At 44.0% G+C, this 22,926-nt stretch overlaps 1 protein-coding gene across 1 annotated transcript; it reads left to right on the top strand.

The window, feature by feature from the left end:
- Window positions 1-5: 5 nt before the first annotated feature.
- Window positions 6-22,532, top strand: LOC138981695 (dnaJ homolog subfamily C member 1-like). Its single transcript, XM_070354714.1, has 9 exons — window positions 6-165; window positions 2,148-2,249; window positions 2,443-2,661; window positions 7,303-7,579; window positions 7,838-7,974; window positions 8,984-9,103; window positions 10,469-10,532; window positions 20,990-21,423; window positions 22,417-22,532. Exons 1-9 carry the CDS (start codon window positions 19-21, stop codon window positions 22,489-22,491), a joined length of 1,575 nt encoding a protein of 524 aa, XP_070210815.1. The 5' UTR covers window positions 6-18; the 3' UTR covers window positions 22,492-22,532.
- The last annotated feature ends 394 nt before the right edge of the window (window positions 22,533-22,926 follow it).

Raw genomic sequence — 22,926 nt, forward strand, 5'->3', positions numbered from 1 at the left:
ATGAATGCTCCCTTAAAAATGGCTGCGTCTTGCCGTCTGCTTAGAGCGGCTTTATTCGTTTTATTGCTCAACAGGTGTCTGGCGTGGGATAATGATGAACTGGAAATTTTTGACTTGGTGGAGGAAGTGAATGCTAATTTCTACGATGTACTCGGTGTTGGCCAGGTGATACAAACATGATACAAATTTATAGTTTGTCATCACGTCCTCAGTGTAACAGCTTTGTGCAGGCTACTGACGTGTACGCTGTATTCTATTTTAATTTTTATGGACAGAACTTCTGCAAAGTGTTACAGGCATAAACAAAAATAGCGTATGAGAGGAAGGGGCCCCTCCAAAATGAGGCAGGGGTACAGGGGCTGGCTAGGTTTTGCCCCTACTTGCTGTTGAAATATAGCATATGAAAGGGGTATTTTGGGTCTGCGAAAAAACATTTACCGGTTGGAAGGGGAGGGGGGGTGGGGTGCTTCCGGAACCCAGGAAATGCCCCTAGATCAAGCCCTGGGTTAAGGTGAAATCCATGACCGTTGCATTCAACTTTGTTCAATTTGTATGATCTCTCTCTGGTTTTCTAGTGCTTCTATGCTGAAAGTGAAATGCACAAGAAACTCCTTCCAGTGGATATATTGAGGTCTAACGAATGACGTATCACAACGTGCGCGGTCATCCTTGGCGGTCAAGAAAGCCGCGGGCGCCGCCGCAATCATTGCGCAGACGACACTTCTAGACCGCCAATATTGTTTGTGCGCATTACGTGCTCCACATAAATCGGCCGGAAACGAAGCAATTGGGAAACCTGGATAGAAGTAATGCTGTTCTGGGGTCTATGCACGGAATGAGTGTAAAGTACATGCCGTGTACAGCGAAGTCATGACTTGCAAAGTGACGACTACCGCAGGTGCTGAGTCCATATAAACGTATTACGGTATGCCGCCTCGCCTGATGACTTGCAAGGCGCCGCCTAAAGCAAGGTCACCCATCAATCTATTTTTATAACAAGGAATTCCTTCCTATGCGCATGTGCTAGGGGCATTCCATAACATCCTCTTGCTCCATTGCACACCGTGTTCTACTATTTGGAGACTGAGAAGGTAGAGAAATGGAGGTGAAACAGATGAGAAAGAGGATGCCTGTCGCGTAAAAGCTGAAAGTCAAGACGGCACATGTGAAACATGAGTCATAGTGCTACTTTGTGCTGAAACAAATTTTGGATTTCTTCGCTAATCTCATCGGCGTTTGTTGCAAAATAAAATGACGAGGAAAGTGTATCTCGCAAAAACCCGATGACGGTGAAAAACTCGTCGACTTCGATAGTGGAAAACCATGAAAGAGGCCATTTTGGTCGCTGTAGTCGCCGACTAAGTCATTTAGATGACCTCCGGAACACGTTTAAATTTAGTCGCCAGTTTCAACGGTACATGCTTGTCGTCACCACTTGTGCATGCCATGAAGACGGAGCGTGCTGTTTACACGCTTAGACTCCATCGGTGCATAACACCCCTGGATAAACCCAACTTCAGAATCCGGCCTGTAACACTTGCAGTATTCCAGAAGAACACGCCTCTTACCAGACTTCAAAACTCTAACAGAAGTTTCCAAACATACAGATTATTAAGTGAAATATCCGGATTTAGCTCCATGTAAGCTTCGTCGTCACACTGCATGAATCTCAAAACTGGACTGTGGCATTGCATTTGTGTATTCTGAATATTCTGTAGGGAAAATATACTCTGATTAAAGTGATCAATCAGCAGGTTTTCATGTAAGAATTACTAAGATGAGCCATGAAAAACATCAAGTTGGCCACTCATTGCTGATGTGACTTTGTTTGACTTTTGTGAAATTTCAAAATTAAGGCTAAGGTTATGAATAGCAAAAGTCCAGTCATGTGATAAGTCATTGGCAGTGCAAAACATGAAAGCATCTAACTATGCTATTTTGTTATCTCTCTATGAAGTATGATGATCACAAGATAAATATTTAATCAGTTGATGCAACTGCACACTTTTATCTAGGTGGCTTGTGCTGTTGATGATAAATACATAGTAGTACATGTATACATGTATTATTTTTCATGTTGTTTAAAGGGTAATGGGGGATGTGATGGTTCCTATCAAAATTAAATCAATTTTACGTTTGCCTTGCAGGATGCAAGTACACCAGAAATTCGGAAAGCTTACAGAAAGCTGTCCCTTCAGCTTCACCCAGACAAGAATAAAGCAGAAAATGCAGAAGAACAATTCAGACAGGTGAAGTATTTAATACTAAGTCGCTTAATTGAATGCAATGATTGTGGCATGTTTCTGTGTGCCGATGTTATCGTTTTCCCTTTGGGATCATGATACTTGATAATACTCCTGGTACAATAAAAGAGGATACGTTTGACTGAGGGAGATTATCCTGTGTGAAATTTGGAGTAATTTCCCTGAATGATTGTTTCAGATGGTGGCCATTTATGAAGTACTCAAGGATGAGAGCAAGCGACAGATGTACAATCGCGTCCTTATTGATGGGCTTCCTGACTGGCGCATGCCTGTCTTCTACTATCGCCGTGCACGGAAGATGGGCTTTGTGGAGCTGTTTGGCTTGCTTGCCCTTATTGTCACTATTGGGCAGTACTTGTATGGTTGGGCGGTGTACATCGAGCAAAGACTTACACTGGTCAGTATTGTGTTTACTTTGCCTGTGTACATTTGGTACCAGAAGTGGCCTGCTGTTAAAAGTACCTTATTTTCAGGACTATACAGTATACAGGGCAACTTTTTCTGTGCAAAAATGGCTACCCTCTTTTTCTGTGACACGCATGCGTTCACTTGAACCTGGAAATTAACCACAAAAATCCCATTGCGTCATGGAATTTGAACAAATGCACATATCTCAAATAAAAACTGAAAATGATGACTCAGCATCTCCTAGAGTTTAACCGGCATTAGAAGCGACTGTGTTTAAACAGAAATCTCAAAATGAAATATGATATCTGTTGTCAGTTCATTTGCTCTGATCAAAGTCATCTAGGAGGAGTAAGGTGTATGTCAAACACAGCATATTCAAAAAACAAAAGTTTTACTCGATCTTTGTAAATCCCTCAAAGTTGAGCTCTGCAATTATCGAATACGTTTCCCAAATCTTGGTCAAATGTTAGAATGGCTATCCAGAGATTGCAGAGGCAAAATATAAAATCTACGGTATGACAGCAAAGCAGCACCCGATTAGTATTCACCCGACTAATAATATGTCTCACAGTCTGTATTGCGTGCGGATTTTTAAAGATAAGATAAAACACACACAACATTTACACTGTTGATCCAAATGTGGGGGTGGGCATTTACAAGGTACAGTACCCTATACACAGTTTTTGACCCCAAATAAGGGATGGGTGTTTGCTCGATACTGGGCGTTTACTGGGTAGTTTACGGTACATTGGGATCGAGAAGAGCAAGGACAGTACCCGGTTGCTGTGATATTGCAGCACATTTCTGGAAACAAACATATATATATATATATATATATATATATATATATATATACTAGCAGTCAGGCCCGGCTTCGCCCGGGTCTTATTCCAATGTGGATAAGAAAAATGACAGTGTGAGCTCATACATTTGGATGTATAGGCAAGGCAAGTTTCTATTTGGTTCAACGTGTTCTTCGTGATTTGTTTACCCCTTCTCACACCCACTGTAGTTACCGTCTGATCAAAGCACGCATACCTCATGAGTGAGCGCGTCATACCTTTTTGAACAGGGGAGAGAAATCTGTAAATTCTCGTGATCTTTCACTGAGGCGATCGTTTCGTAAACATTATTCGCGATGATCTGGAAGGCAGGGAGGGGGAGCAGGGGGCAGGGTTAGTGTGTGTGTGTGTGTGGGGGGGGGGGGGGGGGGGCGGCGGGATGATAGCGGGCGGGGGGTAACCCTTGAGAATGACACGGTATACTGGTTTGATGAAAGTTACCTCCCTTCCGTGGGTGACAAAGCATGACTTACCTCCCTTGCACTATATAGACTGTATTGATAGATGGGGAGGGTAATTATCCGAGGAAGCAAACAATGTCTGGAGAAACTAAAACCCAGGTGCACATTTGTGGGTCCAGGGCAGTGTGCATGCAAAATATCTTGTGCTTATCTTTTGCCATCTCTGAGCTTTGGCGATCACAGACAGACACACACACAGAGAGACAGACAGACACTCTCTTTTATTTATATGTATAGATATATATATATATATAACAAAATCAAGGAAAAGAAAAGCCAAACAAAGAATTTCAAGTGGCAGCCCAAATTTTCGACCTGTTGCCAGGCCTTCCTCAGGGGCGTGTAATTCTGCGAGACGCCAATTCATGCATCAATTACTAAGCAACACAATACCATGGTTAATTCAGTTACGACTCACAAAGCAAATATTTCAAAGATAAAATTTACATTCAAGCTAAGATCTACTTTCGTTTTGATTGCAATCAAAACAAATGTACACGTGCGAATTCCAAAGTTATTACGTCAAAGGTATACCTATCTTGTAGTGACGTATTTGTCGCTGGTGACGTAATTTCAAAGTTCGAACAAAATGGATACTTTTTCGCGCAGTGAACAGGCAAAACTATCCTTCCAATGTCTCTTCACTTGCGTAAGTACTTCAACGCATTTTTTATGCCAAAGGTTAGTATAAAGATACAACACGTAACCCTTAGGACACAATACATAAACAATATGTATCGCAACTATATGTATTCGAAGACCGATAGAGAAGATACACTAAGATTTAGACATCTTGATGCTCATGGACTTTAGATCAACATTCCGACAACCATATTCTATGACAAATTCATATTCTCTCTCTCTCTCTCTCTCTCTCTCTCTCTCTCTCTCTCTCTCTCTCTCTCTCTCTCTCCCTCTCTCTCTCTCTCTCTTTATCTCTCTCTTTATCTCTCTCTCTCTAACACACACACACACACACACACACACACACACACACACACACACACACACACACACACATTGCATGGTCTAAACGAAAGCTGTAATAAAGTGTTTACGGATCAGAATTGAGTCCACTCGGCACCAAAGTTTTTAATTTTGCAATCCAGAAAGACTCTCTTTTCCATCTCTCATCCCGGGTCGAACAAAAGACTCTTTCGATCACAGTGCACTCCATATCACCGAGAGAATGGTCGGGCTGGTTGAAGTGCACTGTGAGAAGAGTACCTGTGTTCTTGCCAATGTGTGAGCGGTGGAGATAGAACCTTTCTCTGAGACTGTTTTGAGTCTGCCCCACGTACTGGGCACTGTGGCATTTTTTACACGAAATGAGATAGATGATGTTTTTTGTGTCACAGGAGAAGTGTTCTCTAAGAGTGAAAGTTTCACCTGTTTTACTTGAATTGAATATATATATATATATGGTTGTAACTATAGACGCTTGGTCTGTGCACCTTGAAGAAGGCCTGCGGGCCGAAAATTTGGATTTAAAAAGATGCGACATTCTGGCTTGGTTTTGGACTTTTTATTGTGTTGTTTAAATAAGCTTTGTTAAGCTTTAAAAAGTTTTCCAGCCTTCATTGTGTGGCGTGGTGCAGAGGAAAAAGAGTTTCTTGAATTCTGTATATATATATATATATATATAAAACATCAGAAATTGTGAAAGAAACAATTGAAAGTACTATGTTATGTTTGCGCCTAATGTACTGAAAGTGTCAAGTCTGTAAGGTTATCTGATTTTCTGAGCTACAAAGTTTGGTTTGGGGGTTGACAAAACATGCAAGAAATGCCTTATTATCAGTGTTTAGTGGCTGTCAGCATGCCCAAGAGCTAGCCTGTCATCGACCCGATCTGCAGACATCAAAGGGTCTCCCCTCTCCCTGTTGTGAGCCAGCTGCAAGATATCACCCACTACCTACACTTGACCTCTCCTCTTTCCACCCTTCCCCTCCCTTCCCTACTTTTTATTGTTGTTTGCCAGCTGCAACATGATACCCACTAATATGTTATAGATGTGATTGCCTTCCTGTGTAGACTGCCAGTACTTGCAAAGCAGTACCTGAGCATAAAGTGTCATTCAGTTATGACCACTTCTAAAAGAAAAGCTAATCTACTCCAATTCTAAGAAGAGTTTACAAACAATGATGTTGACTTCAGGACTTACTAATAGTAACTTACTAACGGAGATTTTAAAGCATCATGTATCGCACTCCTACTGCGATAACTTGTTAAGAAAGAATGCAAGAAAAATGAAGAACACAGTAGACAAACTCCGGAAATAACTCTGTTGGGTTTGTATGGATTGCGCATGAGTGAATACTTTTGCTTTTTATGGAGTCAAACTCTCCACACATGCTCCTGGTCCACGTGTTTCAGACAGTTGACTGGCTTATAATGTCATGTGGGAAAGTTTGCTTCAATAAAAGCACGAGTTATTTGCTCTTTCACAACCCATGCAAACCCCAACAGAATTATTTCTGAACATCGTCTATTGTGCTTGATTTTGATAAAGAACAGACCTGTGCACATCTACGGTTTCTCCGTAATTTCTCCGATTTTTATATGCAGAATACGGTGTTACGGATTTTTAATTAAAATTCCGAAATTCCGATGTTTTACTCAAAACAAAAACAATTGTACTTTTTTTCTGTTTTAAGATGTTTTGACCAATTAGTTGGCCGTTGCGCTGAAAAGACGTTTTCCGATTTACCGGAAACACGCGTGTTCTCAGCATTGAGTCTTTGTTCTTAGACTTAGTTCGTCCAGCGTCTGCGTGGCAACTTGTGATTGAAGTGAAACATGGAAAAGAAAAAAAGAGTGCGAGATTCAGATAGTGAAGAGCTCTGTCACCAAAGAAGAAGAAAACGGCACAACAGTGTTTCAGTTTGTGTGCTTTGTGAGCAGAATTATGCCTTGAACTGTCGTTACAGCTTAGGATTTAAGCATGTTAAAAACTACTGAAATTTGGGTTGTTTACTAGATCTACTGATGAGCGTTTTGAGTGTGCACAGGTCTGTAAAGAATCATTTTGCCTCAAATAAAGTAAAGACAAAAATTATGCAGACCACTGTTTACACTGTTTTTCTTCACACACTCACTCACAAAAAGCAAAACAAAACATTAATTTGTTAGGCTCTTTTGTTCGGCAGTGTGTGTTTGAAACAGTAACTGCATGACTGTATATTTGTGGTCCGTACTTATAATTGTCCAAGAGGTTGTTGCTACTTTGGCTAGTTAAATTCTTCCTTTTGCAGGTAACATTCCAGCATACTAAAGACTTTCAGGGATACTTAAACTAAAGGTACCACTGTATCTTCTATATTTCAGGAAGACATGATAGACAGTAGGAGGAAAAAGGAACGAAAGAAAAAGAACAAGGCCAGTGAAGAAGCAGAAGAGTTGGAAGAAGCAATGGCCTCACTCCCGAAGCCCAGCATTTTCAACCTCTGGCCATTCCGTCTTCCTGGCTTTTTGTACTGGTGTGTGCGCAGCATACCAACAATGATCGTAGCAATCAAGGAAGAAATTGCGGAGCGGCGCAGACGGAAAGTTGAGGAGGAGGAGGTGGAAGAAGAGGAAGAGGATGACAATGATTTTCCGAAAGGTCAGACTGACTTTGGGTGGGCGTGATGCATACACAGAGAGCTTTTGGCCTTTGCAAGGAATTGAACTGCATAGCTCTGTTTTAAAGTTGTGTGTCATCTAACTTGTGTTTTGGAAGATGATCAGAGAAAAAGTGATATATCTTTGGAGTAGTAATTGTGTCATTAAGGTAATATGTGACTAAAAATAATTTTCTGTATTTGAAGACTCAATCAAGTCAATTGAATGTCATATTTACATTTTTTTTATTATTTTACAGTGGCACGGAAGCCAAAGCGTCGCAAAATGGAGGTGCCAGAGTATACTGGAGTGGAGGGGGATACAGGAAATGCAGTGTCCAGCAGCAGACAGACACTGAGTGGTGATGAACAGACTCATGCAACGCCAAAGAAGAAGGTGGGTATAGCATTCTTTTAGACTGAAGACGCAAAAGCCTTAAAAACCCTGTGAATAAGCTAGCAGCAAGCTGGCTGAATTTAAAGGAGTCATACATTTTAATAAATGCAATCAAGACGATTTTCGGAAATAACTCTGTCAGGATTTGCAAGCGTTGTGGAAGAGTTACGCTCCTTACCTTGTACAAAGAGGAAACACGTTGTCGACCAGAACAACGATTGCAGTGAATAACTGACTCCAATGTGTATTTTATGCAGTGTCTAATCGATATGATGTCCTTTTTTTCCGAAAAACTGCACAACGGCGCCACTATTCACTTAATGGCCTACAGCAATCGCTAAGCACGCGTGTGAGTTTCTCGCGCTGCCATGACCTTGACATCAAGCCACTAGGGGCAAGTGATCCGGCATTGCCGTCAAAAATCGTAAACTTCGATGTGTATATTTTTGAAAGAAATTGGGTCATATCGAGCGGACACTGCATAACGTACATATTGGAATCAGTTGTTTGCTGCGATCGTTGTTTTAGCTGGTCGACCAGGTGTTTCCTAAGGGTAAGGGGCACAACTCTTCGACAGCGCTTGTAAATTCCGGAAAACGTCTATTGTCAGCAAGAGAGGTTAATATATTAATTTGGTTGGCTAAAACTAGTCATGTAATTTAGAAAAAGCAGGGCAACCAGTAGTTTATGATTTAAATCTCTATCACATCAGTGTCTGAGCTCTTTAGTTAAAGCTAAAATGTAAGCAGAAGTGTCAGTGTCTCCTGCATGTAAATGGGACCATCAGAGTCTGTAATGGATCAAAAGTTAAGACTCGAGTATGACTTGAGTAGCAGGACACATTCAGAATCCAGAAACAAAAGGTGCATGAAAGACTTGCCAGCAGCCATCTGGTAAAGCGAAGGTCCTTCTTGGGCTGTCTTGTCTTGATCCAATCAAAATGAATACTTGTTACAGTTGCTGTGATTTTAAAGGAGGCATTCTGGTGTATGAAATGTTTGTTTCATAGAAAGGGGAGTGGACAGAAGAGGAGTTGGTGATGCTGGCCAAAGCTGTCAACAAGTTTCCTGGTGGAACACCCAAAAGATGGGAGAAGATTGCCGACATGATTGGTCGATCTGTAGATGAGGTACTGTCTTGTACTTGCCTTCTCCTCTGTTTCTTTTCGGTTATTCCCTCAATACTGATATCTAGTTTCTAATTTGGTTATGCTACACCCATGGAAAACTTTCAGTTTAATTAATCATCGACAGGCTGTGAGAAATTGACAGCTATTTCAGTAGTAGATGTGAAGAAATAACTCTTGTTGTGTTTTAACTACCGTACTTACTATCACCGTGGCCGAGTTTCCTCTCAGACGTCAAAAGAGACTGATTCATACGGTCATTGACCCGGGTAAGAAGGCCAGTGTCTCTCAGACTCAAAGGAGACCTCTCATAGATAAAACTCGGTCATTGACCCCCGGGAAGAAGGTCAGTGTCTGTAAACTGGGGCAGGCAGCTGGTCTCAACTGGAAAGTATAAATGACCCAAGGTCTCAAGGCCAACCAGCTATTACAATGCACCTGCACATCCAGAGCAAAATTATTTCCACTCTGTATTCTTCCTTTGATGTGCGGCCAATACACCGGAAGCGCCTAATGTGTTGATTTTTTCTCAATTTTATCTTAAAAGTGGGGGTTGGGCCCTATATAAAATACGCCTTATAGTCCCGAAAATACGGTATTGGCAATGGAAGAGTTGTGTCCCAAAAGGCCGAGACAATGATCTTGGCAGCAGTGAATAGTACGCACATATGTGCATGTTGTGGAAAGTTAAAGGTGTCTTATTGAGTGGACACTGCACAACATGCAGGTCTGAACTCATTAGTTATGCAGAAGGGGTCTAATTCAACCTAAAGTGGGTGCACTTCCTGTAGGTGTTTTTCCTGTATGTGCTGGGTGCACTTCCTGATGGAAAAGAGATCACACTCTTTCTTGTCACGTAAATTGCTGAGTTCAGTTTGACTTTATTATGGTTCATTCAATTTTGAAATAAAGTGAATTTTGTCTTTTTCTGCACTTTGTATGTGTCAAAACGTCTTTCATTCACCTGACAAACTTTTGGTAAAAACATTATTTTCAAGAGTGCAGCAGAGTGTCACATGACCTATAACAAGATCCGAGAAAACCACCTGGTACTGCACCTCGGTGCATTCCCTACATATAGGAAAAACACCTACAGGAAGTGCACCTACAAGAAAGGCACCTACTTTGGGACGAATTCTACCCCATTGGCATTATTTACTCAATTACTGGGACGCCATTACTGATCAGTGCCCATGTATATTTGGATCAGCTTGAGGGATGCATAAAACAAACCCAATTATTTTAGAACAATTTCTATACCTTTGCTTGATGTTGAGAACTCGCTTGGGTTTGTTTGATAACTTTATCAAAATTTAAAAACAACTGCTCTTTGGATAAATTAGAATGTTAAATTTGTTGTTGTTTCAGGTGTGTTCCAGATGTAAAAACATGAAGGGTACTTACACAATGAATCTCAGTGCGTCCGTGCAGGGTATGTTTGTATAAAATGCAGATTAAATTACATATCTTATCCCTACTCACAATATAGCAATTTACTTCAGTTTAGTGCTAGGACGCTGTAACTACGCATCACCTTGGTAACAAGGGAGGCAATTCTAAAAAAAGAACTACCCTGACCTATAAACAGGACAAAGCCAGACCAAGGCTGACTTCCTACTTGTACCGCCATCTTGCATCATTCCACTCTACAGCGTCGTGTCTAACGGACGTGTTTCTGCTACGCTCAGGCGTCTGGCCTATGCTTTGGTCAGACTTCACCTTGGTTCTTTCTACACGTCCCTCTACTCTCAGTCTGTGTTTGGGGTGAGCCCTTTCCAAACTTTTGACGTTTTTATTGTTTGACACAGTTGGTTTTGTTTTCTTTTTTTTTTGTGCACACTTTCGTCCGTCATGTCGGACAGTGGCAAAAAGAAGATTAAATCACATATTCTTACTCCTTCTCACATAAATAGCATTAACTTCCGTTTGATGCTTAGACATTGAAGTACAGACCCTGGTAACAGGGGGAGGTAACTCCCAAAACAAAACCTTGAAGTCAAGGCCCTGGTAGTTACCTCCCCTCACCGGCAGCCCGCACATGCGCGGTACATACCGCCGGTATAGTCATTCCCTACTTCAACACGCTTGTGTTCAGACGTGTTCGTACTTCTTCTAGGCTTTTCAGCCTTTGGCCTCCTGTGAGGAAGGCCATTGACCCTAGGTACATCTTGCTAAGCTGTTGGTGAGATCTTTCTTGTTTACAACTTTTGTTTATTGTAACTGTTTACTGGTGAAAATGTCTCTCTCCGTTTTCACAGAGTTCGTTTTGTTTTCACAATGGCGGACAAGAGCAGTTGCTCACTCAGACAAGTTTTGTCCTTTCTTCGCCGAGCAGTTCGTACCGTTGTTTAAGCTTAAGTCTGGTGACTTATCTGTAACAGATTCTTCTTGTTCATAGCTTGTGCCGCCATTTGCATTTTGGTAATTGTGTTGTAAACTTGGTGTCTACGTCTTCACGGATTGGTGGTTTTCAACATGGCGGACAAGAGCTGTAGCGCTGCCAGGCAGGTGACATTCGTTTTCCTGCTGAGCAGTTCGTCTTTCTTTTTTTGCTTAAGCCGAAGTGAATTTTCTGTAAGAGATCTTCTTTTAGCTAGGCTAAGGAATCACACTTTAATTAAGGATTCTCTTGCTTTTTAACTGGTCGGGAAGTTTTTCGACCAGGTTAGCATAGCATCGTTACGGGTCGTTTCGACCCTTTATTGTGTTATCGCCTACTTTGTCTCCTGTTCAGAAGGTCAAGAAGTCTTGGCGTCTCTTTCCTTGGTTTCGAGCGTCAAGAACAGATGCAGGAGATGTTGACCTTTGAAGAGGGGTGGCTTGTTCCGCCTTTGCGGCGTTTCCACCCGGAGTCAGCGACTCTGCCTCGATGTCGAGGATTCGGCCGTCAGCTACCGTGACCTCTGCTGATGTGACTTTCCCTCAACCGTCGGGTTCTGCCGACGAGGTAGGCGTTTTGGGAAGTTCGCTGCTTACCGCACCCTCAGAAAGTGTAGTTCGCCTCGACGGTTACCTTACCTGTCTCGTTGGGCCTGGCAGTGCGACCGGCTCTTCGTGTATAGGATCGTCTGCCTTGGCATCCGCTCACGCGGGTGCATCGGCAAGGGGGTTTCCGGCCACGTCTGGTTCGCCTTCGGGCGTTCCGGTTTATAGTGGCACTTTCCGTTCGTTGTCATCAACTTCCGGCGGCAACACTGTCGGGTTTCCAGTTGTTGGTGGCAACGGCAATCCGTTCCTCACTTCCGCTTCCGCTTGTTCGGTTCGGAGGGTGGGGGACTTAACGTGTCGGCTTCCGGGCATAGCACTTCAGTGTTTCCGGTTGTTCACATATTGGGATTGCCAGCTACCTCCGGTTCCGCTTCGCCGGTTCCGGGGTATGGTAGCATCCATTCCTTACCGGTTCCTCACAGTGCGGCTGCACGAGGTTCCAGTACTGGGGGACCATCATTTCCGGCGCGGGTCAATGATGGTTCCGGGAATGTTTAGTCTATGCCGGACGACTTTGTTGTTGATGGTGTGGATGACGACGAAGATCGGGACGACTCTTCAGAGGTCGAGTCTACCTTTCGAGTCGAGGAGAGACTTCTTCGGCCATTGGTTTTGGCCGCTGAAGTTACTTCTAGATATTTGCAGAAGGGGTGACAGCTACTTCTCATCTTGCGGCTCCACCACCTTCTGCATTTGGCACAATGGGGTGCCGGCTACCTCCGGTTCCGCTTCGTCGGTTTCGGGTTGCGGTAGCGTTCATTCTTTACCGGTTCCGCACAGTCTGGCGGCACGGGGTTCCGGTACTGGGGGATAATCATTTCCGGCTTCGGCCAATGATGGTTCCGGGAATGATGACTCTTTGCCAGTAGACTTCCGATGTCAACCCTTTGGGTTTCAGGTCGTTGGTGGCAGCGGTACCCTGTCTCTCACTTCCGATTTCGCTTCGGCTGTTCCGGCGAGTGAAGGATCGTACGCATTAGCATCAGCTCGCACCACCACGATGTTGCAGGTGCTTCTGCACTGGGGTTTCCGGCTACTTCTGGTTCGTCTTCCGACGTTCCAGGTGATCGTAGCACTTTTTCTTTCCTGTCCGCAACTTCCGACGTCAACCCTTCGGGGTTCTAGGTCGTTGGTGGCAGTGATGCCCTGTATCTTACTTCCGGTTCCGCTTCGGATGGTGAGGGTCTGTACGTGATGGCATCTTTGAATACGGCTTGCATCGGTCTCCGCGTCTGACTTTCGGTCTTTCAGCGATGAACAGACGTGTTCTGGTTTTTCGGCCAAACTCATGGGGACTCTTGATTTGGCGGCGAAATTAACTTCCAGATTTTTCCTGAGGACACTATGTCTTTGGAGCCTTTTGGCAGGTTGGCTTCCCGGTTTCCGGTTAGAAGAGTTCTAAGCAGGTTTCCGCCGAGCTGTCTCCGGCTAAGAAACCCTCTAGAAAGCTAAAGGTTCTTCCAGTCAGGCGGTAGTCAAGGTTTTAGTCTGGAAATTCGTTTGATGTCACTATCGACGTGCCAAAGTCACCCTCCATGCCTGCTCTGCCTTCAGAGATTGTACCGGTTACGGCTAGCTCTACTCAGCTAGCGATAAGCATGATGTTTCTGCGTCACTCTTCTCTTTGAGTGCGCAAATTAACTCTCTTTCAGCGGAGCTTTCTTCTACTAGGGCAGAGTTTCTGTCCTTGCCGGCGGGAGTTGGTGATACTCGTTCCTTGGCTAAGGTGCGTGTTCCTCCCTCGGCCACCGTGACTTCGGTTGATGTACCCGTCACCAAGATGCTGGTGATGGGGGTTTTCATCGGCGTACTCAGGCCTCTTCTGACGGTCGTTCCGATCGTTTTCAAGGTATTTATCCTTCGTTAGTAGCTGGGTTCTCCGGCCAAAACGAAGTGCGACATTTGGAGAAAGTAGCTCCACCCAAATGCCGGGCGGCGAGTGAAAGTTCTGATCCCCTGGCCACTTCGTTCTGCGAGCGCGGGTGGGTGGTGCAGGGTAGGGACCCAAATGCGCGTTTGGTCTCTGACCAAACAAGGGACTCGCTACCGTCAGCAGCCTCAGTATACGGGGTCGGATTGGCACAGCGTTCCCCGCTTCCGCCCTGGGGGCAGGAAGCAGTCCTTAGGGAAGCATCACTTGGGTCTGGAATCCCTCGGATGTCTTCCCTTCCGGTTTATGTGTCACCTGGCTACGACAGTCAGTGTGGTAGCGTACTTCCGGTATGCACGGACGTGCAGGACTACGGTTAGGATTTTGGTGCTTCTGCCCAAGAAGAAGAAGACACCAACTTCCGGTTACCATACAAGCTCCCCAATGCGGGTGTCTTCCGGTTAAAGCTTCACCAGACTATAGCAGTCAGTGTGTTAGCGGAATTCCGGCATGCAGGAAGACACCCATTTCCGACTACCATCCAAGCTTACCCATGCTTTAGCATCGGCAGCGGAGGTAGTTTTGCCGTATTTTGAGGAAGGGGTGGGTGCTTCGGCAAACTTGCCGTACCACCACCTTCAGCTTTGGTTGACTTCCGCTCAGCTCGGGAAGAAACGAGTTCCTTTTGATCTGCGAATCTCCCTCTTTTGCCTCATATATGGCCAAGTTTCTGAGCAAAACCGACTGCAAGTCAACGCACCGACAGACACAGTGCCGCTTTTGGCAGCACACAGTACGGCGTCGGACTCAGTCAAACCGTGGTTTGCTCATGTGAAGCATCCCACTCCTCTCTCTCAGGGTGCCTGCCATAAGTTCACTTCAACAGCCACTTTTTCAACCTCATCGACACTTGCCCTCCCGCGGGCTACTCTTCCGATTACAACGGAACTGGTTACGCTTAGGGAAGACGGCTACAGTAAGGACAGAGCTGTACCTTATACTGAGTCCTCTCTCTTGTCTCTGGGGGAAAAGCACAGGTATCTTTTCGAGTTATCCTCTCTTTCGGAAACTTTGCAAATATCTCTCTCGCGCTCCATCTCCTCTGCTCTCGACAACTTCGAGTTTCGTCATGACGCAGGGGAGAAGGACGTCATTAAGCTGCTAGCCACTTTGGCTAAAGTTTCTGCTGAGCAGATGAGCCTCTCAGCGCGTCTCTTTGCACACTCAGTGCATGCGCGCAGGGTCTTCTTTCTGTCTGGGGCTAGGATCCAAGATAGAGTCACCATCGAGTCACTTTAGTCTTCTCCTTTCACAGAGGGCTCCTTGCTTGGTCAGCCGTCTCTTGGCTCAAGGTGCAAGTACGAGGCGGAGCTACTCCGGCACTCATTGCTTTTTGTGTTCAGCAGGGGAGTGTTCGCACGTCTACGCTTCGTTGCATACCTCCCCATCTTCCGGCAAGAAACCGGGAACTGCTTCAGCTTTCCACATACTGCCTAAATTAGGCAAGATAATGGATAAGCTAGGCAAGCACACATAGGGTTTCAGGTACCCTCTGGCTTAGGCAGCTTTGAGTGTATGTACGTCCACATATGGTGAAGTTGTATACCCCTTTATTTCCGCCTTCTCGGATGAAGCTGCTAAGTGCCACCAATTTTTGCCTATGCGGCGGAAAACAGGTCAAGCTATAAAAGCAAACACAGCTTTTCCGGGTTACGGAATCGCTGGCATTCTCATAAGAGTCATAAGCTCTGGTTTTCCATCAGCTCTCCAGAACATGGCCAGCTAACTGGTGCACATTCTGACTCAAAAACCTTTAGGTTTACCGAGCCACTGTCCTTAACCTCTCAGACGGAACATTTCCGGCGAAGCCTACCCCTTACGGTAGTGGCATTCCGTCAGCGACTTTAGCCGGTCAACACGAAGGACTCGCATAAATTTAATAGATTCAGTGACTCATTTTAAGAGGTTACGGAAAGAACTAAGGACACCATCATGTGGCGACCCTTATGTTTGGCACAAAAGCGTTTAGCATTGGGGATCTTTTCCCCATACGCAAAAGATAGTGAACACTTATGTTGGCAATAATAGTTAGAAACACATACCTTGTGGTAAAGTGATTCAACTTCGGCATTACGCCCCTCAGGATCCTTTTCTCCCACGAGTTAACAAGCTACACTCTTGTTGTAGTCTTCACAGCGGTGGCCCCTGGATTTTTCATAACGTTGCAATGCGCTAGGAGGTCTCTCCTACATTGCAGAATAGTACTCAGTTGTACCAGAGACTATAGAGTATACAGAGACGCGTCATCCTTCTTTGCGCTGCGGTGCGAAATTGAGACCGGCCAGCCCAGCGCGGGAAAAGAGCCACACCCTGCCGCACAAGGAAACTCGCGTTTCGCGGCTGCTGTCGGCTGTGTTTATATCACGGTTATATTAACATACTGTCTGTTCTGTCCGGCTGACAGTGCTGCAAAAAGTAACTGGATGAAAAAATATGTTTGTTTGTGAACATCCTTTTTAAATGACCATAAAAACACCGCAGAAATGGTATAGATTAAAATTAAATCACATTTTCTTAGGCAATATTCGCTGGATCGCTGTAGTTATGCAAACATGATTCAAGTCAGTCTCTTTTCACGACCTAACCGTCGTTATTTTTGTGTGTTTTAATCAAATACAAATACATACTGAATACATGGTCAGTTAAGCCTGAGAAAATATGTCAGGAATAAATCGTTTAACGAAATAGTTCCCGGTTAAATCGGTAACTAAGGCATTAAATTTTAGTCAATTTGGTGTCGTCCCAGCACATCGAAACTGAAATGGGTTGTCAATTACACGGAGCTAAGAAGTTATCATGAAAGGAAAACTGTAATTCTTGTGACCAAACCGGCTGACTTTAAAGAATCTTGATCGATCGATGATTTTCTTATTTCTTTTCAGTTGCTTCTTTCTTGTTCAGAAAGCTCTCTCTCTCTCTCTCTCTCTCTCTCTCTCTCTCTCTCTCTCTCTCTCTCTCTCTCTCTCTCTTATTATGGCAAGATTCCGAGGTGGAATAACAGAACTATTTGTGCACGTTAATCGATATGAGATACGATGCGGATATGTTGTAATGCCCCTTTTTTTCCAGGGAAAGTAAAGAAGATGAGTTTTATTTTGTGCTTTGTTGCCCCGCACTTCGTGATTTGCGATGCCAGTTATTCCTGCTGTTTTATAGAAACCCAAGTTTACACAAGTTTTCTATGCTTTTGGCATCTGTGAATGAAGGTATTGTTCGAAAGTTGTCAGCTTATCACGGTGTACAAAGCATTTCGGCTACGTAGTGTTGTTATGTCTTAGTTCATGTAAGCCTACAGTATATTTTATTTGAAATGTAATGTCTTAGTTCGTGTATGAACTATGATTTATTTCATTTGATTTGTGTGCAAATGTCATTATGTCATTGTATATATGTTCACGCCCGTCATTTACAATCAAAATATTAATCATGATAAATGATACTAACGTTCGCAGCTGCAAGCCGTTGTAGATCTACTCTATAACTCCGCGACGGCCGTGTCAATCAAACGAGATGGTTATGTCTACCCTAATCGATCACCGACCGTATTGCCACTAGATCAGTCTATCAGTTCCAGACTTGGCATGCTGAAATGAGATAAAGTAGAGGAGAAATAAATCTTATACATGTGAAACTAGTACCAACATGCACAGCTTGGACTGGTTTGAGGCTGTAGTGTGTACATTGTGTGTTTTCACTGTTCCGGTAGAATAGATCTACACGCAGTTCGACGCTACAACTTTTACTGATTTTCCAACATTTAACGAGAGAAAAATTGAAGAAACAATCCTCACCTACTCTCTTCCTTGGGAAATTTGAACATCCTCAAGCCTTTGGCATGTGCGTTTGAGCAATTGATGGCCGAACACCATGCCCCACTGCGTTTTCGCGTTGGCGCGACCATGCTTGTGCAGCACGATATCACCACTGCTGTGGAAAGAGAAAGTAGGTGGTTCCATGTTTCCGCGTGGTGGCGCCACTGGGCTTCCGGTCTCACTTTTCAGCACCGTATGGAGCGTCTCTGTATACTCTATAGTCTCTGGTTGTACGCCCTGTCAAAATCTCAAGCCTTCTCGGCTAAGCCATCGAAGTGACGTCACCCTCGTCATAGTATGGTATAGGCTTCCGGCTCTACCGCGTCTACCCCTCTTTTCCTCTGGATTAAGCTCAAAGAAGGCTAAATCACGGAACTCCAGTTTCAGGGATTCAGCTTCGGATACATACTCAGATCTCTCTGCACGCTTTTTTAGCGACTATATAGGCTGGGTCGATTCCGCACAAAGGCAGAAAGAGGGTACAACTTACCTTTACCCTCAGCGGGTATTCAACTTCAGGTTTCCAGCACTTGAATTACCAGTTAACGAAACCTTGGCAAAATAGAGGCCTCCTCTATCCCTAAGCCAGTTCTCTTACCTTGAAGATATCTTCTCAAGGTTTCAGAACTAACTCCACGTAATGCCTCTAGCCATCGGGAAACTGAAAACTCATAAGACGCTCATGCACCCATCCCTTGCGACGGGGATAGATAGGAGCATGGTCTGAGAGCGGATCAGGTTACTGATACCCACACGTGCCTTTCCCAATTGCGGGGTGGGTTAACACAGAACTAGCAGGCAATCAGGTTTTCAATACTCCCGACTTTTCACCCCTGCTTTTGCAACAAGGAAAGTATACCCGCCTCATTGCAGCCACGGCATAGACTTTCTCGTTTTTACAGCAAAAGGCCGCAACACGGTCTCGTTCCGACCACCGAGGTTAAGCAGCATCAGGCCCGGTTACTACCGTGATGGGTGACAGTTTTCAACACGGGCCTGTCAGGCAATCTTTTTAACTTTCAAGCTGCGGCCTTGCGGCTTCAGCTATTGTACTGTCGTTTACTCAAACACAACTTCAGCAGTACTTCGCTCCCTCGAGGGCTACATGTCCGGTTTAATAGGAATTCGCCCTCTTTATTTCAAGCCACCGCTTAGGGACATGGGTATATAGTTCTCACTGATACCACTCCCTTAGCCATTGAGGACAACGGTCGTCTTCTCTGGAGCTTGATTTCCTCTCAGAACTTCATCCTTTTCTTTGAAAGAGACCAGTGACACACTCTTGCAAACGGGGCCTTCCTCCTCACTCATAAGTCTTTTGAGATAAGGCGGAAAGGAAAAGAGGGGGGGGGGGGGGGGGGGGGCGTGTTTGTAACTTGGACAGTTCTCCCTTGGGCTCCGTCCAGGCTGTGTGAGATAGAACATGGACCTACTTCTAGGCCTTACCTGAATTAGGCAATGCTTTTCCCTAATCTTGTCAGTATGACTTACTTAGCTCGCATTATAAGATGACAGGTCTCTTTTCTCAGAGAGACCATATGCTAGATAGGGTTCAATACCAAGAGGGTCACAGTAGACAAGTCCGAGTCTTTTGGTACAGGAGTTTCTACGCTCCACAGATTTCGAACCGCTACAGTCCGCTAGCCTTCATAAAATTTACGCGAGAAACGATCTCCCTTTTACTCCTAGCTACAGCACGCAGAGGTAGCGAGTTTCTCGCACTCTTAGGCTTACCGGGAGATGTAGTTTTCAATAGAGGCTCTCTATCTCACTCCGTTTCCGGCCAGACTTCTTAGCCAAGAATCAGAAGCCAGGACAACCATCTCCGATGGTCTTCGTTTTTCCTTTTATAGGATTCTCACCACAGGCGACCCATTCTTATGAATCTGATCAGTTAGATCACTATGCTCCTTCCTGTCTCATACAAGGGGTTTAAGATCATAAGCAAAGCTACTCTTATCGTCTTTGAACACAAAGGTAGATAAGGACATATCTAAGCTGGTGCTAAAATCGGGAAGATTATCTGAAGTCCTTGACTCCGCCTACTGGAGATCGGAGGACGTCTCTATCAACCTCTACCTGCGCGACATTTTCAGTGCGCGACAGGACGGTGCCAATGCGTTACCTGCAATGGTAGCAGCAGGGCAAATTATTGCCTAGCTCATAGAGTGAGCATCCCACCACCTACATTAGCAATCTGCTATATATGTGAGTTGGGATAAGATATGTAATTTAATCGAAAATTTCAGGAATAAATTTTCATTTGATTAATATACTTACCCAACTCACATCGTTAATCCCCCCCCCGCCTACCCCGCTACTAGGGTTTTTCTCCCAAAAAAGAAGGGTTTTTTCTCCGCTTTCGTGGGAATGATGCAAGATGGCGGCACAAGTAGGAAGTCAGCCTCGGTCTGGCTTTGTCCTATTTATAGGTCAGGGTAGTTTTTGTTTAGAATTGCCTCCCTTGTTACCAAGGTGATGCGTAGTTACAGCGTCCTAGCACTAAACTGAAGTAAATTGCTATATTGTGAGTTGGGTAAGTATATTAATCTAATGAAAATGTATTACTAAAATTTTCGATTCTGCATGCCAAGTTAACACACAAACAAATAATATCCTATTTAAATTGTTAAATCTGATAGCTTTTGAAACCTCAAAGACAACATAATTTCACACTGTGTCATCCCTACAGCAGACCTCAGTAAAGCACTGGGTAGTCATTTGTGCTTTGGCAGTCAGTGAAGCACCAAAACTTATTTCAGATTGTATACTTTGCAGTCATTTGGGCAGAATTGCCCATTTTTTTCACGGAAGGGGACTGCAGCAAGTTTCCTAATTCTGCCCAAACCTTTTTTGGCCATTTCTTTAAATTTGCTGAAGAAAACGAATCCTAGCAACATCCCTGAAAGCAGCCCAAGTAACAATACTAACAGTAACAGACACATTGCAGCCAGAGTTGGCTTAGCTTTCACATCTATAACTACCGTAGTTTCCTTCTACATACACCTATTTTGTTCTCAGGCTCATTCCCTGATCTTAATACAACCTGTTTTTTGTTTCCATGTAGAAACTTTCAAATGCTTTTGCTGTTTAAGAGCATGTTAAGGTGTTGCATGCCTGTCAATAACTCTGTTTGTCAGACTCTTGTGGTTGTCTTAGGGGACGTTCTGACCAACACCAACACCAAGATGGTGAAGAAAAACCAGCACATCAGCGATATCATCACCACAGCAGACTCCGACAGTACATCAGCATCAACACTGACAGACACGTCACAGCAAGATTCTGCTGAAAACATAGCACGGCGGCGCCACAGACCGACCAAAATTCCCAAGACAGCAGAAAGGACATTAATTCCCCAAGCTGTGCCTTCCAAAGAGGCTGATAGCAGTCAGAAAGAACAGAAACAGAGAGGGAGTGAGCAGAATGGTAATGGTGGCAGCAAGAGGACTGAGCTAGAGGGAGGAGGGACAGACGGAGACACTTGGACTCAGAACCAGCAGGTTATTTTCGAGTGGGCTTTGCGTCATTTCCCCAAAAGCACCGACAAGAGGTGGGATAAAATTGCCGAGCAAATACCAGGCAAGACAAAGGTAAGCAACTGGGTCTTTCTTGAGCTGCTTTTTTCACAATGTTATCCTTTTGCTCAGGGTCAGCATTTTGTCATTATTTACAACTGCAAATGGAAGGTTTTAGGTGTGTGTATAAGTAAGAAGAGGAGGAGAGTGAAGAGGAGTATGTGCGTCTAAAACATAGTAAAAACAAAAAGGTCCGTCAATGTAAGTAGCCCAGCAAACTCAGTACAGGCAGTGACTGCTGTGTGTTGGGGAAAGAACATCAGTCATGTACAGTGGAATCCCCTTTATAAGACCCAGGGCCGGACCCAGGGGGGGGTTCCAGGGGTTCCGGGACCCCACCCCTGGAAAAAGCATGTACCTTGCTTTGACTTTTACTAGGTTTAGCACCAAAGCAATGCTGCTCTTAACCCTCAAAACAAGGCCCAGAATGCACCAGATTGCACAGATTTTAACCGTTTTTCAAAAATGTTCCGGGGGAGCGTGCCCCCGGACCCCTCTAGTTCGCGCGCCTGCTTTGCAGGCGCGCACTTGTGGCTTCGCCACTTCGCTGATTTGCCCCCCCAAAAAAGGAGGAACCCCCCCTTACAACTCATTTGGTCCGGCCCTGAAGACCTCCACAAATCTGAGCAAATCAGGCCTTAAAAAGGAGTGTCATAAAAAAAATGGGGGTAAATTTACAGCGGTTATGAACAAAAACAGGGTCTTAAAAGGTAGGGTAAAATGGGGGTTCATCTGTAATACTCACCGGCACGTCTGACTAAATGATGTGGTTTCTGGTATTTAAATTTAAAAAAAAATTAATAACATTTTAAAAAAATTACTGGTTAATGCCGTATGATCTATACATATCGTTCTTTCATTAAACTTTTGTGATTCCTTTTTCTTCTCAACAATTTTAATTTTAAATGAGCTTGTTTAGAACATAAACATGGTTAGAGCCACAAAGAACATTTAGTTTTTGCATACAGATTCATTAATACATGTAATGTTTTTCGTTTGTGGTTTCAGGAGGATTGCATCATTCGATTCAAGTACTTGGCAGAACTGGTGAAGAAAAAGAAAGGAGAAACTCAGATATCATGACAAATCTTGTGCAAATGATTGAGTAAAACTGCTGAAACTCCTGTTGTGCTTTATGAGTTTATCATTGGCGTCTGTTTGTAATGCATGCATACAATGAAGGTCACATTATTTCCTGAAATGTATCTATTGTTGAAGAGGGATTTGACTTATGTTTACACAAGTGATACATGATAACAATGTCTGGCTAAAGCTAGAAACGGACACTGTATTTTTATAAGCAGCCCCACTGTCTGAAATGTTCAATGTTTTTTTGCCAGGAGCCTCACTAAATCTATTTTTTATCTAGTCATGTTTATCATGGATGTGAGAGTGAAGTGCTCTACAACTTTATTGTAGAGGGTTTTTACAGTGATGAAAGATTGTACACCTTTGTTATTTTGTTTGCTTTTCTGAGTGTTGGTTTTGGTTTTGTCATGTTGATTTGGATGGGTACAG

Source organism: Littorina saxatilis, linkage group LG12 (genome assembly GCF_037325665.1).
Source record: "Littorina saxatilis isolate snail1 linkage group LG12, US_GU_Lsax_2.0, whole genome shotgun sequence".
Classification (NCBI taxonomy): Eukaryota; Metazoa; Mollusca; class Gastropoda; order Littorinimorpha; family Littorinidae; genus Littorina; species Littorina saxatilis.